Raw genomic sequence first — 17,467 nt, forward strand, 5'->3', positions numbered from 1 at the left:
TAAACCAACTTTATCCAATTTGGCCTAAAGACCTGAAACTGCTCCTGCATCCTAATTCAGTTCTAATCTATTCAGTGAAGATTATAATAATCGAACTCTTGACACTTATATAATGCCTAATCTCCACTTAATTTTACGATGCCGGAATAAAATACTGCTCTCTTGGCCTTTAACCGCCGTGAATGAGAGATTAGATCGATTTTGTGACTATATATAATTCACATAAACAAAAAATAGCATCCACAAACAGAGACAGAAACCCTGCCTGTGCCACCTTTGTGAGCAAACAACGACACTACTCTGAAAAAGCGTTCTACAATTAATACTTACTTAAATTAATTGATGTTGATTCGAAGATATAACTGTGAATGAAATCAAGTACACCTTTCACTAGACATCATAGATGATTATTTATTATGTATTCAACTGAAATTAAATGGTTAATTAAACAAATTGTGTCTTGTAACTAAGTCAAAGTTAAATTCAACTATTACAACTATAACTTATATTATATTTTTAATGAATTTGCTAAGTGAGGTCACATAATATTTAGTTGTATTGATAATTATATTCCTAATACATATTATCTAAATATAACCTTAGTACCACCTGAATCTTGGTTATTCTTTTCACGAGGTTTGGGATATTAGCCACTGCTTGAAGTGGACCTCTGAATCAAGACCACACCAATTTCTTAACTTTTGTAGTTATTCATTCAATCAGTACACGGATATAGGGATTCTAAGATAATAAACAGATTTCACTCTAAAAGTATAACGTTTATTCAAAAATGTATCTAAAGTAATAAATAAATTATCATCAGCAACTATTTCTGATCTAATACTAGTAGGTATTTACAAAGGACCCCCGTTGTTAATAACCGCAATTTCTTCTTCATCAAGGGGTTTTCTTCTGTATCTAGGAGCTATCTGGAAATCCCAAATAGCTTCTTCATGCTTTATTCCCGACTTAGGGACCTCGCCTTTCGGTTGTGCAGTGGAAGAGGCAGTTTGCTGGTCTCTGGAGGAACCATATCTGAATTTGATCAGTCTTGATCTCAGTCGGGGAGAACACGAAATAGAACGTGTTGTAATACAGTTGAACATGTTTTCTTCTAAACAGCTCTTAACACTACAATATTTGAATTCGTTAAGTTAAAAATATAAACCAAATATTATGTCATACATACATTTCGATTACTACCGACCTTGTTTGGTTTTCTGTCTCTCTTGTGACAGTTGCAACCATAACCAATATTCCTTTCTTTCTTCTTGACTACGGAAAGTGGAAGCTGTGGAAGTAAGCGGGGCATTTTCTAAGTACTGCTTAATAAAAAAGTGTTCATCAAATAGTTTGGTGGCATTTTAAAAAAATCATTTCATAGTGTACAAAAGTAAGCAAACCTGACATAAATGTACAACACTACAACAAAGTTCTGTGATATGGACATCATAACGTGTTGATGTAAAATCGAAATTTGGAAAAATATTATTAACAAGAGGAGAAAATGTTTATAACTTTTTATATAGAAGTTAGTTCCATTTCCAAGTATTCTGCGATTGCGTTTAAGTTCACACCGTTCTGTTGTTACTTCCAATATTTTTTCACAAACGAACAAACAAGCGCGTTCTTTTAGGTTAGGTATTATTAGATTGACGGAAAAGGTTGTTTGCTAAACATTCTGAAAGATGTTCAGAAAAGTAGCTGTTGGTATATCGGGAGGCGTAGATAGTGCCGTGGCGGCGCTTCTCTTGAAACAAAAATGTTCAACAGTCTAAATATTGAAAGGAAAAAAAAATATTATCAGGGTTTTTTTAGGTTTTGAGGTGCAAGGGGTGTTTATGCAAAACTGGGATATAAGGGATGAAAAAGGAGTATGTTCAAGTGAAGAAGATTATAAAGACGCCAAATTTGTTTGTGAAACATTAAACATAAAATTACATCATGTAAATTTCACAAAAGAATACTGGAATGATGTATTTTGGTAGTAGATTCTGTGGTACAAGATTGTTGATTGATAACTCCCCTCACATTTTGTTTTTAGCCCATTAATTAAAGACTACCAATCAGGGTTAACCCCCAACCCAGACGTTTTATGTAATAGAAAGATTAAATTCAATTATTTCTATAAATTCGCCAGAGAAGTATTGAAGGTGGATGCCATAGCTACAGGCCATTATGCAAAAACTAATTTCGATCCGTTTATGGAAAATTTCGATCCGGATGGAAGTATACACTTAGATAGAGAATTGTGATGAGATCATTCAGAAAGATATATTCTAGGTGCCCGACTATTATTAGCTAAAGATACAAAAAAGGATCAAACTTTCTTCTTGTGCCAGATACAACAAGAGGCGTTGAAAAGAACTATTTTTCCTCTAGGAGATATCATGAAATCAGAAGTGAAAAATATAGCTAGAAATAATGGCTTGGAAAAGATATCTCTTAAACCAGAAAGCATGGGAATTTGTTTTATAGGATCGAGAAAGTTTCAGGATTTCATTCAAGAAGTATGTAAGAACTACCGAGTGATTTTCATTTTAATTGATTTTCAGTATATTCCAGACAGGCCTGGTGTTTTTGTGGATATTGACACTGGTAGAGTTGTTGGAGAACATAATGGTATTCATCAGTGGACTCTAGGACAAAGGGCGAGACTCCCAGGCCTCGCTATGGCATATTTTATAGCACAAAAAGATGCTGAGAAAAACATAATTTATGTTGTAAGAATCCCGCTATAAAATATTAATGAACTAACATAAAAACATACAATTTGTTTATAGGAGGGAAAAGTCAGAAAAATCACAAGTGATTCTATTGGAAAAACTTTTCCTTCCCCAGAAAAAAGATACCGTCTCAACTTATCTATATAAGAGACATTCAGGCAGTTGCCAAAATAGAACCAACATTTATGAAATTATCATTGAATTCTCCACAAATTTTCTGATGAATTTCAATTTTTTTCCCAATAACTGAAATTTTATGTTTTTCCATTCACATCTAGTTTCATTGAATAGAATTTCATTCATTAACTTTCATAGATTTTGGTGAAGCGTTTCTAACTTTTGCTATCAATTTCAGGCTCAAGGCACAGACCATCCGATACTCTACACAGATCTATTTTTCACAGGACAGCCTCACTGGATACATTCTAGGCCACAAGAGTTGGTTCAAGGCAATATCTTAGAATGTCTTTTCAAATTCCAACACACTCAGGAATGGATACCTTGTGAAATTTGTGAAACGCCACTTGGAATTACTATAAGACTTTCGAGAGAGAAACGGGCAATTACGGGTGGACAGTATGCAGTTTTTGCAAAAAACGGTGAATGTCTTGGCAGCGCTAAAATTAGAAATTCTGGGGTTTCGAAGTTTTCCTGTAATTATTCAACAAATTTGAAAAACACTGTCACTATTTAGTAATGAATAAATCAGTTGAAAATTGTGAGATTTTAATTTACCCAACTGTCCAATTAAGTATAGTTTCTGTGAAGAAAAACTTTACAAACTAAGTTTTTTTATGATGAGAGGAGGAGTATCTCCTTTCTGATCTATCATTCATATTGTGACGATCTAATTTTTCAGTCTTATATAGTTTTTCGCTTTTCCGATTTTGTGTAACTTTCATCTGAACTACTATTATGTCTATGTTTGCTTGACTTCTTGTTTTGTCTTTCATCAGAACTATTTTCTCTATGTTTCTTTGATTTGCTAAAACTTTCTTCATCTGAGGTACTCTCATCCCTTTTCTTCTTCTTCTTCTTTGACTTTTTATTCTTTTTTTCTGTCTGATTTGCCTTCATCTTTGCCTTCATCGTCTTTCTCTTTCTTTATTTCCTGAAATTGAAATAAAAACAACAAATGAAAATTATCAAATCCTTGACATACTTTTCTACTAATATGCAAAGGTCGGAAAACTGAAAAAAAAACAGGTAGATAAAAATTAACAAAGTTTGTTTTTAAACAAACATAGTGAACTCATCTGCAATGTTCAATATTTGACTTACTAAGTGAGTTAAGTTGGCAACACAACGGTTAGTAATTATATAATTGAAGTTATAATGGTTTACACTTATCTTGTTTATGCAAGAGAACTGAAGAGTGATCAAATAAAGTTCATGACCTAAAAATATATTGTTTCACAATTCAGTGAACTGGAAATATAATCCCAAAGATATTACAACTACTATTTCTGCATAAATTTGTATACTAAATATTATAAATATAATATTATCGAACATGAAAATTGATTCAACTACTTTGTTTCAGAACATTTGTCAGTTTGGTAAGAAATCTGAATTCCTGAATGATTTTCATTCATACAACGCTAATTACTTTGAAGTGTAATACAGTATAAGCAGTAAGTAGTTGTTTCAAATGGACTGGTTCCAGGTTTCTATAAAGATTAGAGAATATTCGTTTATTTTCCTTCCATAGGAAATATCGGATGTAGTATGTATTGTCATAGATTTGTGTACGCAACGTTCAGGTATGTTTCTTTGAGAACAAAATTCACAAAACCCCTTTCAAAGAGAAGAAAAACAAATGTTTCTTACAAATCTCACCTTGTCATCAATTTTTTCTTGTTTGATGGGATAAATAGGCAGTCTTTGCGGTAGTTTTATGTCAGATTCAATTTGATCTTCAATAGTCACCCTCAAATCTTTTGGAGGAGTTTTCCTAACAGGAACAGGTTTTGGTGCACAACCTTCAGAATATAAATTTTTAGTCACTTCATCCGTTTTCTTTCCCTCTTTAGGTACCTTATAATCAGCAACATGATCAACACGAATGATTCGACCCAGAATTTTAATACCATTGAAATTGTCCACAGCTAAAACTGTTGATCTCTGATCTTCATAGCAGAGAAAGCAAAATCCTTTGGGCTTTCCAGTGTCTTTATCTCTAATGAGATTTACATTCACAACTTCGCCATACCTAAAATTGTACTTGGGTATATAAAGTAGAGGAAAAGTGTAGATTCATGCATCAATTTCAAAAGATGAGTCAGAGTTTTGTTGTAGAAATTCACATCTTCCATTTGGTACCACTTACTTGGCCATGAGAATTGACATTGCAAATCAACTGTTTACCACTTATATTCATGACTTGAAACTAATGCATGGACATTACTGGAGTTTCTTCCCAACACCAAATCGTTATTTTTAAAACCTCCACAGGTGTTTCGATCACCAAGTGATCTGTTTAATCTTCCGCTTGAAGATAATCACTTGGTGATTGAAACACGTATCGAGGTGTTAAAAATAACGATTTGGTGTTGGGAAGAAACTCCAGTAATATTCATTACTACACCAAAGGTTCCAAATAGTGTATCACAAATGCATGGACCTTTAAGATTTATAGTTTAATTTTTGAAAACAACTTACTGGGAAAATATACATATTATATCACCTTCACTGAGATCATAAGGAAGTCCTCCAACGAATATCCAAGCACTGTCTTTGTACTGATCATGCCAAGAAGTTTTATTTTTTGTTCTCAATTCTTGTTCACTTAACTTGAGAACATTTTTCATGTTACTGTAAAATTGAAAGTTAAAGTTTTCTCGATATAGTTATTTCATTGAACACTTACGTTAAGGGATTCATTTTGGAATTCGAGAGAAATCTCTTGTCTTATAATCAGACCATAAAATAAATTTTCCTCGAAAAGTCAACATACATTATAAAAATATGAAACATCAAACTTTGACAAGTCAAAAGTGACAATCTCAAAATTACCAAATGTCAGTGTTGCCATAATCATAGGTGTATTCGAACTTACACCTGGTTCACTCGGAGCACACTTTGAATTTATTTTGAAACTTCTCTGAGTAAGCTTCTGTTTCCTTACCTTCTTATGTCTGTTTTCTCCGTATATCATGGAAACCCAAGCTTTACTGAGCTTGACTGATCAAAATTATGCAATTCGAGTAGAAGAAAGTGAGCAAAATTCGAAATAGTAAGCCAAATGGAACCTAAAATACCAAACGTTTCGTCTGCTTCTGCGGCAGACATCATCAGTGGTATGTACGTTAGACTACAAACATTACCAATAATATTACAATCGACTGAAGTAATGATGAATTATCAATTATAATAATCAAGCCTACATATTCGGCATTTTCAAGTTTGTATTATGAAGTAATTGGTGTTTCATCAGTAATAACGATCAGATTCCCAGTTTTTTGTGGGAAATGTGCTTGCCAAGATGAAAATATTTCAAAACTGAGACTTTTGTATTTCCCATTGTCTAGTTTACCCTAAATTACATAGGCCAATATCTATTCGTATTCTTCCTTTTATGAGTGGCCTCTAAATGCCGAGATATTAGCCAACCACCGTTTTGCTCGGCAACGAGCTACCTACTTACGAGCATTTAAGTCTTCAGATTTGTGCTAAGAAAACCAAAAATTGTGATAGAGATAATCACCCTTTGGCTCCTCAATTTAAATTTTTGCTTCAAGAAAAATAACCAATCTTCAGCTCTTTTAAGCTCATTCATTGCCCTATTTGATTAATTGATTGAAGGCATTTACCCGTTACTTATTACATACCCTATCCAAAAATGTCCGGGCCGTTTCTAAGACGTTTTTGTGGCTTGGTTGATAAAAAAAACAATAAAACGGTACCATTTTATTTTAAATCACATTTGTTTATAAACAATTTAAAATTAGAGGAATAATTTATTTATTTCAGTTACTTTACAGTATCAACAAATCAATCAATCAATGACACAAGATACGAATGCTGGTAACTTAGTTCCCTACAGTCACGACTCAATTTCTTTGACCAAATGAAGTATACGTTTAAAAAAAATCAACGTTTCGCTGGTTACTTGCAAAAGTATATAAAATATTGCTCTATGAAACAAAGTGGACTGTATAGTGTCAAATTTACAATTAAAAAAGTAAATGCAATGAATTGCTGATGTTTCCTCCTCATTCGCACATGTCATTCACCATTTTCTCCATATCTCTGTCGGTGTCAACTTGATGTACCTCAATAGCCACCTCCATGTTGTTTGTCGGCGTCAACGGCAGCTCTTCGTCTTCTTCTTCCAAATCGCTCGGGGGCCGCAGCTTCATTAGAGCGTCTTTCAACTGTTGACACACTTTTTTGAAGGTGTCCAAGGTACCCGTCGGCGACTTTTTGTTCGCCCTGGTCGCTTTCCTCTCCTTTGTTAACTCGACGTCGCTGATCCATTTTTCTACTTGTGCTAAGATTTCGTGCCTCTTTATATAGAAGTGCGTGTGGATGATCTCCTTGAAGCAGGGGCATGGATTTAGGATCTGTTCCAGCATCGCCCATCGCACCGTAGCTTGGCAGATGTTGAGGTTGTATTCTCTAGAACTGACTGTACCTGCTGGTGTTCCTCTAGCTCGTTCGTATCCTGAAAACATCCAAACAGACATAGATTTATGCACATGCCATTTTACAGTAAACATATTATTGAAAAATAAACTGGGATGCCAGAAATACATGAATTTAGATCAATAACCATATTTAATAGTTTCCTCATTGTACGGTAATATTTTTCACCTAATTTTTGAAAGAGAACACGAATGAATAAATAACGACGGTATTCTTCTATGTCGCCCTAAACATTCAAATAAACGATAACTAGTACCATGGCAAGGAACCTCTGGTTCTTCTTGAATCTACATTCAAATCAATCAGTTGCTTTAAATCTGGACAATTCATATCACTGTTTATAATTTTATGGAAAAGTCTAATCTAGTTTGAATTGAAAGGGATATAATTTTAAGAGAGATTATTCTTGGGAAAACATTCATTTTGCACAAGGATACTTTTGAAAAAGTACGAAAATATTCACGAGATGACTTTCCTACAAATCAGGATTAAAGCCTCAGAGTTGATCAATACTTTCAAGATCTATACTCTTCGTCTCAGCAAATAGTTGAGTTAATATCTCAAGTGTTTATCAATCATGAATCCAATATACAGGGTGCAAATCTTGCAAATCCTAGATAACGCTCAGACAGGTTGATTTTTATTGGAAGGGGGACATTTTTGCGACTCGCCCCCTATTCCCTATTAAAATTCCAAGGGTTGTTCACTCCCCTGCTCTGGGTTGATGTGACGACGCTGTAATTGGGGAAAAACTGTCCCCCTCTCAATAAAAATCGACCTGTCTGAGCGTTTTTTAGGATTTGCAAGATTAGTACCCAAAACCTCCATGTCAAGTTTTCGATGGCCCACCCTGTATTTGATACAATCAGTTTCGCGAATTTAATTACCTTCAATTCAAAAACTTTATACAAAAAATATGTGGGAATTAAGTAATAAAGAAGACGTAATCACCTGGTTCATTGAAGTACGGCTCAGGAACAAGAATCAAGCTCTGGATTGACACTAATACTTGTAAGAAGCTGGAAGTTTGGGCGTTCCACTTCTCCTCCGGTCTCCCATGCCACGTATTCAACACCGATAAGCACACTTTACCGTCATTGTATAGGTTAGGGTTGAATCGAACGGTGTGGTGGCCGGTTGTTTCCAAGTTGATCATCATCGGAGACAGTGGGTAGTCCGGAGGAAAGAACACATCCAACTCGAAACAACCGTTGGCATATGGGGTGTCAGATGGGCCTAGAAACAAAAGATAATACATTCATAAATTACTCATTTCATTCTGGTATATTCTAAATTATGGTATTTAATATTTGTGTTGGGAATCACACGTTAAAAAGTGAGATCTCATTAGTCCTTAGCTCGCACAAGTTTCGACTTCTGAGGGTTGTCGTTCGTAGGGGTGCGATAGCTGTTTAACGGAAAAACATATTTTCAGATAGATAAATGAATACAATTTTCTGGAGGTTTCAGTTATTCGATTAGTCCTTTTTTGAAGGTTGTAGGTTCTTGACTTCATTTTTCGTAAAAATAGGAACTAATGTATGTCAGCTTTTTATAGGTGACATTTCGTTATGTATGAACATAAATAATTTTCAGTACTTTTTGATAAAAAAGTAGAAGCTGTGACTCTACTCGACACAGAGAGGGCGCTATAAACTTTTTTCAAATATTTAGGGGTCTTGTGACCGTTCGCTCAAAAGGCATTTAAATTCTCTACACTACGATCTTCACTGTTTTGAATTTGGATAACCGGTTGCAGAGTTACTAGTGCATGATTTGGAGACTAGGAAAAATGATAATTTGTAACTTTGTAACCAACAAAGAATTGAAACAGCTGCAAGATTATTTATTAGTTTTTAATGTGTGATGGAAAATAATTGTTCACTGAACTGAATCGTATTTTGAATGAAACTGAATGAAAATATTTGACAAAAAAGTACATTTACGATTTTAATCTGATCCAGGACTTTTTTGTGATCGACTATGCAGATAAGAATCTATGTAATTGTATATTGTGTCTCTAAGTGCACGGAGTTTGTATTTTTAATTTTGTATTTGTATACGTTTTGACATATTCAATGTTATTAATAGATGATCCAACTGAATAAATATTATTATTATTATCACACCTTGTTACCCTAGTAACAGAGATTATTGTGTAAGCTTGACAGCTGTCACTATTAGAATGGCCTGCTCGTTCTCCGGATTTGACTTCTTTCGATTTTTTGTTTTGGACCTATATCAAATAGAAATTTTATGTTACAGAGTCGTCATTTTCTTAGATTTTGAGACCAACTTGATGATGTATTACTACTGTTTTGATATTTTAAAGTTTTTATTGTAATGTGTCAATAGTTTTGAGTGCTTTCACAACTATTGAACTGTGAGCATTTCACATTTCATACAAAATACATTTTATAGACATCAAAATTTTCAAACCTCAGATTAAGAAAGGCTGTAAAATGTTTTTCATGCTGGAATATTTGCATTTACAGGTATCAGAGTTGGAACATGGAATATAAAATTTACTGTATTAATAGAATAAAAGTTTAGGTTGTTTTTGTAACTTTGTCCACACTTTATTTCTAATGCACCAATTGATGACTCATGTATAATTTTTCTCTGGTCCAAGTGTCAACACATTGAATAATATGGGTCCTAAAATGTGTACCTGTGGAACACCACATTTGAGAAATTTCGGTGTGATTAAAAACGACTCTCAACATGTAGCGAAACGTGATTTCCACAGCGCCACTTCGTTATAGAATCCACAATACATTTCTATGTGCTCTAGGCAGGGCTACGATTAGCAGCTCGAGAAAGGTTTTTTAAGGCGAGTTTTTCTAGTTCCACATAAAAACGGCAACGGCTATTTCGATCATGGATACTGCAAAGGCCATTTAAAAGTCAGAAAAGATTGACACATTGATGAAACTGTTTTCGTGCTTTTGGTTGAATAAAACTCATATTATTATCCTTTTGATATTTGGTTGGTGCCTGCACTATTTTAGGTAGGTAAGGATATAAAATTCAAGTGTAAATCTAAACGTGCACTATTTTATTTTTGTCAAGTCATCTGAGAATAAACAGTCTACCACATTTCTGCTTTTCACTACAAAGAGCCAGGTTTGATCCACTACAACCCTGAGATACCATACGATCCATTACAAATATACGGGGGTTACCTTTTATGTTTCGGGATTTGGCAACCCTAGTGTTGCAATCTGGCAACTGACAGCTCTATCATAAAATTGGACATTTTTGAGGTTATACGTACTCAGAACTTTTTGACATACCTACTCGCGGTATTTGTGTTGTTTACAGTAACTTAAAAGATTCATCTCGGCCCAAAAATGGAATTAAATCGACGTGGATCAACTCAGCAACAGTGCATGGATGAACTTATTCAATTTTTGGTGATGAAGCTCCATCAAGGACCAGTGTTTATCGATGGTATGGTGAATTCAATCGTGGTCGGAGTTTTCTCCAAGACGAATTTCATGAAGGTCGTCCAAAATCAGTTGTTGTTCTGAAAACCATTTATGCTGTGTGCGAACTGATAGTGCAAGATCGTCATGTGACCTATCGTGAGATTGAGACAACCTTAGGCATTAGTGGGACCAGCAAACATTCAATATTGCATAAACATTTGAATGTCAATAAAATGTGTTCACGTTGGATCCCACACAATTTGTCAATCGCTCAAAAAAAGGCTCGTGTCGATTGGTCGAAGGAAATGTTCAAAAAATACGATCGCGGTGCTTCGGAACACGTCTATGACATCGTGACAGGTGATGAATCATGGATTTACGCGTATGAGCCCGAAAGTAAACAGCAGTCGACTGTATGGGTATTTCAAAATGAGACAAATCCAACAAAAAGTCGTTCACACACGAAGCACTTCTAAGCAAATGGTCGCCTGTTTTTTCGAAAATACTGGACATGTCGCAACCGTACCACTAGAACAACGCAGAACAGTCAATTCTGAGTGGTACGCAACCATTTGTTTGCCAGTTGTCTTCCAAGAAATCGGGAAAACCAACCGCCGAAGACGGATCACGCTTCACCACGAAAATGCGAGCTCTCATACATCGGCTCAAAAAACTGCATTTTTGAGCACCCAAAACATCGATTTGTTGAGTCATCCGTCGTATGGTCCTGACTTTGCACCGAATGACTTCTTTTTATTCCCGCACGTAAAAAACAAACTGAGAGGTCAACGTTTTTTGACACCTGAACAAGCAGTTGCTGTATTCAGAATGCATGTTTTGGAGATACATCATCAGAGTGGCAAAAGTGTTTCGACAATTGGTTCAAACGCATGCAAAAGTGTATAGATCTTCACATGAAATATTTTGAAAAACAATAAAGTGATTTTTGATGATTAATATTTGTTTTTGTTCTCTAATCCTGTAATATAAAAGGCAACCCTCATACTGAAAATGCAGTTGCCCGGGCACTCACCTGTTATAAGTACCTTCATAACATCCAACCTCGAAGTGTCATATCTTACAAAAACAGAACTACTATAACTTAAAGGTAAACTAGTCGATAACGTCACAGCCTCTTGTGCTATCCTCTTCACTCTAGCAGGATGTGATTGCTCGCTGGTCGATTTGGCGTTGCTTTCAAAATGATGCGACACCACAAATTTTATCCCGCCCTCCGGCAATTCAGATATCATCTCATAGGAAGCTGGAACCGAGAAATATCCCAATGAAAGCTTCGAGAGTTTTTTATATTCGATCAGTACTTACAGAACTGCAGATTTTTCATTATCCTTAAATACTGTTCTTCAAGCGAAACCACAACTTTCTTGTCCAAAGAGTTCTCACTGTCGTAAGGACTGTCGGAATCCATCAGACCACTCATCACCCTCGAAACCAAATTGGCAGTATTCTGGATGTCTGGCATCAGTGTGGCTAGACCTTCGCCCTGTTCGAGCTCCTCCAACTGTTCGCCCAATTTGGATTTCAATTTTGACTTAGTGTTAATCCTACATAAAAGGAAAAAGAATCAATGCTTTGATTTCAGTTTTTTTTCAAACTTTCTAATAAAACAAAAATTCTCATAAAAAATTCGAAAATAAAACAGATATTTCTTGCAAAAAAAGGATAATCAATTTGAACAAGCAGAAACTGTAAACAGTAATGGGAATATTCATATTAATGATGAATCCAAAACAAGTACACTCAAGTATAACTCATCTCCTGGAGATGCCAACTTGGTTGGGGGGAAACGCGCGTCGAGAAGAGTGTTGCAGTTCTGGTATTTGTGAACAGTATTTGTTTTGGATTTATTCTACCTTTCATAAATGATGGTAGACAATAGGTTCAACACAATCATTCTTCTCAGCATTATTATTTCATTAGATAAAAAGACATGTATTCAGTTGTTTCAAAAGTTTTGTCCATTTTAATGTAATTTGTTTTTGTAGCTCAATATCGCAATGAATATTTATTGTACTATGTCGTGGTATATACTAATAATAATAATAACAGCCTTCATTACCCCACAGTTAAAAACCATTTACAGGGTTAACTAAGTATGTTAATAATAATAATAATAATAATATTTATTCGTTCATAACGATCATAACATGATGACATAGAACAAGTCAACAAGTCAAGTTAAAAAAGGAATATTGGTCCTTTTAATTAAAAAGTTACAATTTGAGAAAATGAATAACAAAATTATAATATAATAAAACGAAAAACTATACCAGAAAATTAAAAATTCTCACTTCTGACTTCTAGTTCTAAAATGAGGCACACAGAAATTTATAAGAGATAACACCTCCGTAGCATCCACATTGTTGTGCTGTAATTTATACAGAAAAATTATTCCAGCAAGTTTTCTGCATAATTCAAGACTTTCAATATTGAATGTTATGGTAAGACATTCATATGGAATACCTCTATCCAAAACTACTCACCTTCAGCTGTGATATTAACAATTTATACTTGAATGGACAAATTCTTGAGAATAAAAATCAATCCAAATTCCTGGGAATCTTCATGGATAACAACAACATATTTCAGCTTTGAATAAAAAATTGGCATCAGGATGTTATGCATTTAGAATAGTTTCAAATGAACTGAGTTCATCCACAACAAAAATGGTATGTCATTCCCTGATTAAGTCCCACCTGAGATATGGTGTTGCCTTCTGGGGATTTTGCAGTCAACAACTTTTACATTCAGTGTTTGTTTTGCAAAAGCAAGCGGTAAGATACTTATGCAAGGTGAGAGTCAAATCAAATCAAATCAAAATATACTTTATTGTCCAAGAATAACAATTCTCATGACAAAGCATACAGTCACCATGATAACATCACAAATATACAGTTAGCAAGGAGATCATAAATACACATAAATTCACACTTACAATAAGCGGACATAATTACATATACAAAAGCAACAAGATTTACACCACTAAGCCAAATAACATTGAACAACAAAACTATGATGTGACAATTAAATGAATAAAGTAACATGCCGGAAAAACAAACATTTTGTACATGAAATTACAAGGACTACCTCTAAATATATAAAGAATTAGGCATACGTTATATGACCGCCGCCAAAGCTAGAGATCTCAGCAAAAAGAATCCTGAAAGTATTCTTCCAGGGTATAGTAGGCCCTCCCAACAGTGTGTGAGTCATGCAGACCATTATTTTTAAGAGAAAAAAATCTCACTGTCACTTACAAAAAACATAATTTGGTTGGAACTCCGGAACATATAAATTATATAACCTGGCAAGTAACAGAAAATAAAATACATCTTCCTGTTCCAAAAACAAGCCAGACAAAGTAGCTTTCAATTTATGAAGGTAGGAAGGAAAAAAAGCTACAAAAAGTTCAGAAATCTTGTTAAAGATGCCCTTGCAACTAAAACGAACTACAATCTTGATGAATATTGCAATGGAACTTTGCTGTGATTTAATATAGGTGGTTTTTTTTGTTGTTTATATTGACACCTATACTTTAAATTATATTTTATACTGGGATATATCTTATTTTATTGCCATGACATGTGAACTTATGTTTAAATTGTGTATATTTGTTATTTACAGTTTTTGAAAGGAACTATAGAAACTATTTTGTCTTCAAACTGTGTTAAATTTAATTTTTTATTGTTTTATTTTATCTATTAGATATGTGAACTTAGTTTTACTCAAATTGTGTTTTTGAATTGTTTCTTTTCTTTTATTCTTTGAAGTGCTATACATTCCAGAATTTTTAACAAGCTTTGTCAATAAGATTGTATTTTCTTGGACAATAAAGTACCTACATGTTTATCTATCAGGATAGATACCATGAAATTTGAAGTAAATAAACTTTAGGAAACGACGTTGAACTTTTTTAATTAATGTATTATAGCAATTGTTGTGGAATTGGCCGCGGTGGTAGTGCGTCCGACTCACGATCGGAAGACCGTGGGTTCGATTCCTACCTCGACCAGATATTTTTCTCAAGAGAATTTATCTGGTTGAAGCTGGGATGATTCTGCAACCGTGTTAGGAATCACACGTTAAAAGGTAAGACCTCGTTAGTCCTTAGCTCGCACAAGTTTCTCAACTTCTGAGAGTTGTCGTTCGTATGGGGGCGACAGCTGATTAACGGAAAAACAGATTTTAAACAGAATTGTAGAATGGAGACCATAGAACAGAGCCCTATTCTAATATTGGCCTTACGCATGCTACATAGATAGTAAATAGAGCAGATATGTTTGAAAAAGATCTACAATTGTGAACTATAAAGCCATAAACTCTGACTGCTTCACTCACTTTCGATCTAACGTGGTTGGAAAAAAAAAATTTTTCTTCAAAATATACACCAAGATCTTTAATTGAGTTACTTCGTGACAGTTAAACGGTATCTACTCGATAATTTTACTCGATGACTGACATTTTCCTAGTATAAGACATTACTTTAGACACTAAAAGTTTGTAATCTACTCTGAAATAAAGCTGTTTATTATTATTATTACTTTACATTTGGATGCATTGAGATATATAGTTTGTTAATTTCACACCAAGTCTGTATATTTTCTGTCGTTGCAATGTATTACAGTCTTTGATAGTTTCGACAGGTAAATGTATTTTTAATCATCTGCAAAAAAAAACGTATTACAATCGACATAATTACTGAGGTCATCAATAAATAATAAGAATACTGATCGACTGACCGACTACCATCTTTTCAAGCACTTTGCTAACTTTCTCTCCGGTAGAACCTTCGCCAATAAGGACCACGCAAAAACGGTCTTCGTCTACTTCATCCCAACAGAGTCAAAACGGATCAAACTTTTGAAACAACCCAGTTTTATTATGAATTTGACCCGTTACAACAAAAATTATTGTAAAAATTGTATAATTATTTAAGCGAATCAGTTAAACTTCATTTTGTTTTTCTCTATATTGTTCTTTTTTCCCTAGTATAAACATTTTGTTTTTCGAAAAATAAATTATTATTATTATTATACTATGAAATGTCATGTTTTCCACACACATCAACAAAACAGCATCATTTCAAAATAAACATTACTCACCTCAATTTAGACGCATACGTATCTACACACGTTTTCATATTTCTTAGCAGGGAACAGACGGAAGGGTCGCCGCCCTTATTTCTCTGGGGTAACAATAAACTAACTAACTGCGAACTGACAGCCAAGGCTCTCAATAACTGTAGAACAGCTCTGTACAACGGGATATGCCTGGCCATGTCCAGTACTGAAATGTGAAAATGTAGCTACTTCAATTTATACACAGCTCATAACAGACTTACCCGAATCATTCCTGAGGTACGAACACACGGCTGGCAAAAGGGCGCTCTGCATAAGAAGCTCATGAAACGGTTGGGGGAATACGTTATCACACAGCTCATCTTCGGCCTCGTCATTCGGGTTTATATAGCTAGCCAAGACTTCTAAAATAACTGTAACATGTTCCTCTTCGTTCTTTTGCTTCATCAAGGCCTGCTCCACATTCCAACTCTGCTGGGTTGAACCGGTCCCAAAACCTGTTCCTGAAAAATAGGCAGGTTATTCAACCTCTATCGAATTTCAAGTCTGGAATCTGAGTAGCTGATTGATGATCTCAAAAACTTTCTAACACAGAACAAATGAAAAATTACTTTTCCATCCTAACGAAAAATCCACTGTACAATATACTTATGGAATTGCATGCAGAAAACTCTGCTGTGATGTCTTTTTCAAATATTCCTTTATATTTCGTATGATTTGTATAAAGGTACTATATTATATGGACAACTCCTTCAAATGCAACCAATATTTTATTTAAAACAAACTTCTGGATTAGACTGCTACACAGGATGTAACATAAATTTATTTATTTATAAACGGGTTACTCCAATACAGTTAAGAAATAACATATATGTTGCGACGTTTAACTTATGCACTATATCACATTGAAATCACATCAGAATACAAAAAGATAATAATATCTGAAATATATAAATATAAAATAATAATAAAATTTCAATTTTACAACATCATCACTAATCATAAAATCATAAATAGAAATCAATTGAACAACAATCTAGCTATTTGTTTTTTAAAAATCTTTGGATTTTCGCAGAAGAAATCAACACTATGACAATAAGTATTTCCCAATCTTAACATATTTGAGATGGGTGTATAAGAACCATAGTTAGTTGAGTGATGTGGTACAACAAATAAGTTTTTTTGTCTGGTTTGTCTATTTGGAACATTGAATGGTATAATAGAGAGAACTTCCGGACCATCGATTATGCCAGAGATTATTTTGAAGAGATAAACCAACGATATCATAATCCTGCGATCACTTAGACTAGGTAGACTCATCAAGTTCATTACTTCCTTGTAGTTATATTCACCAACAACTAGACCTAGTTTGTATGCTATGATTTTCAGAAATTTTCTTTGTACATTTTTCTATTTGATGGATATACTTGTCATAGTATGGATTCCAAATTATGGTATTGTATTCAACAATGGATCTGACTAGAGAGTAGTATGAAACTTTTATAGTAGAAGGTGAAAAATTTGTTGATGACCTCGCAATAAAACCAAGCATTTTGAGAGCTCT

General features: G+C 34.2%; 4 protein-coding genes across 7 annotated transcripts in view; 1 reads left to right on the forward strand and 3 right to left on the reverse strand.

Annotated features, from left to right (window-relative positions):
- Nucleotides 1–758: 758 nt before the first annotated feature.
- LOC111506562 (uncharacterized) lies at nucleotides 759–1,291 on the reverse strand. 2 transcript variants are annotated; one of them, XM_023161675.2, is made up of 2 exons: nucleotides 1,208–1,291; nucleotides 759–1,131 (listed from the first exon to the last, which is right to left on the reverse strand). In XM_023161675.2, the coding sequence occupies exons 1-2, from the start codon at nucleotides 1,246–1,248 to the stop codon at nucleotides 855–857; spliced, it is 318 nt and encodes a 105-aa protein (XP_023017443.1). In that variant the 5' UTR covers nucleotides 1,249–1,291; the 3' UTR covers nucleotides 759–854. The 2 variants fall into 2 exon arrangements, with proteins under 2 accessions (XP_023017443.1, XP_023017442.2); XM_023161674.2 differs by having other exon boundaries at nucleotides 1,190–1,291.
- On the forward strand, nucleotides 1,273–3,444 carry LOC111506560 (mitochondrial tRNA-specific 2-thiouridylase 1). 2 transcript variants are annotated; one of them, XM_074179650.1, is made up of 6 exons: nucleotides 1,273–1,393; nucleotides 1,819–1,984; nucleotides 2,045–2,229; nucleotides 2,284–2,510; nucleotides 2,556–2,723; nucleotides 3,082–3,444. In XM_074179650.1, exons 2-6 carry the CDS (start codon nucleotides 1,842–1,844, stop codon nucleotides 3,418–3,420), a joined length of 1,062 nt encoding a protein of 353 aa, XP_074035751.1. In that variant the 5' UTR covers nucleotides 1,273–1,393; nucleotides 1,819–1,841; the 3' UTR covers nucleotides 3,421–3,444. The 2 variants fall into 2 exon arrangements, with proteins under 2 accessions (XP_074035751.1, XP_023017440.2); XM_023161672.2 differs by lacking the exon at nucleotides 1,273–1,393 and adding an exon at nucleotides 1,548–1,764.
- Nucleotides 3,436–5,725, reverse strand: LOC111506561 (RNA-binding motif protein, X-linked 2). Of its 2 annotated transcripts, none has more exons than XM_074179651.1 (4): nucleotides 5,596–5,725; nucleotides 5,388–5,540; nucleotides 4,566–4,938; nucleotides 3,436–3,809 (listed from the first exon to the last, which is right to left on the reverse strand). In XM_074179651.1, the coding sequence occupies exons 1-4, from the start codon at nucleotides 5,607–5,609 to the stop codon at nucleotides 3,588–3,590; spliced, it is 762 nt and encodes a 253-aa protein (XP_074035752.1). In that variant the 5' UTR covers nucleotides 5,610–5,725; the 3' UTR covers nucleotides 3,436–3,587. The 2 variants fall into 2 exon arrangements, with proteins under 2 accessions (XP_074035752.1, XP_023017441.2); XM_023161673.2 differs by having other exon boundaries at nucleotides 3,634–3,837.
- An 895-nt stretch (nucleotides 5,726–6,620) lies between these two features.
- Nucleotides 6,621–17,467, reverse strand: part of Bruce (BIR repeat containing ubiquitin-conjugating enzyme) — an 86,417-nt gene continuing 75,570 nt past the window's right edge. The window contains 6 exon segments of the mRNA XM_074179653.1: nucleotides 6,621–7,392; nucleotides 8,325–8,609; nucleotides 11,838–12,068; nucleotides 12,131–12,369; nucleotides 15,928–16,111; nucleotides 16,167–16,406. Of these exon segments, the coding sequence (XP_074035754.1) occupies nucleotides 6,941–7,392; nucleotides 8,325–8,609; nucleotides 11,838–12,068; nucleotides 12,131–12,369; nucleotides 15,928–16,111; nucleotides 16,167–16,406 (1,631 nt within the window). The 3' untranslated portion in view covers nucleotides 6,621–6,940.

The sequence above is a fragment of the Leptinotarsa decemlineata genome, unplaced genomic scaffold (genome assembly GCF_025532065.1).
Source record: "Leptinotarsa decemlineata unplaced genomic scaffold, Ldec_3_MD MMD2_tig00026282_RagTag_RagTag, whole genome shotgun sequence".
In the NCBI taxonomy this organism is placed as follows: domain Eukaryota; kingdom Metazoa; phylum Arthropoda; class Insecta; order Coleoptera; family Chrysomelidae; genus Leptinotarsa; species Leptinotarsa decemlineata.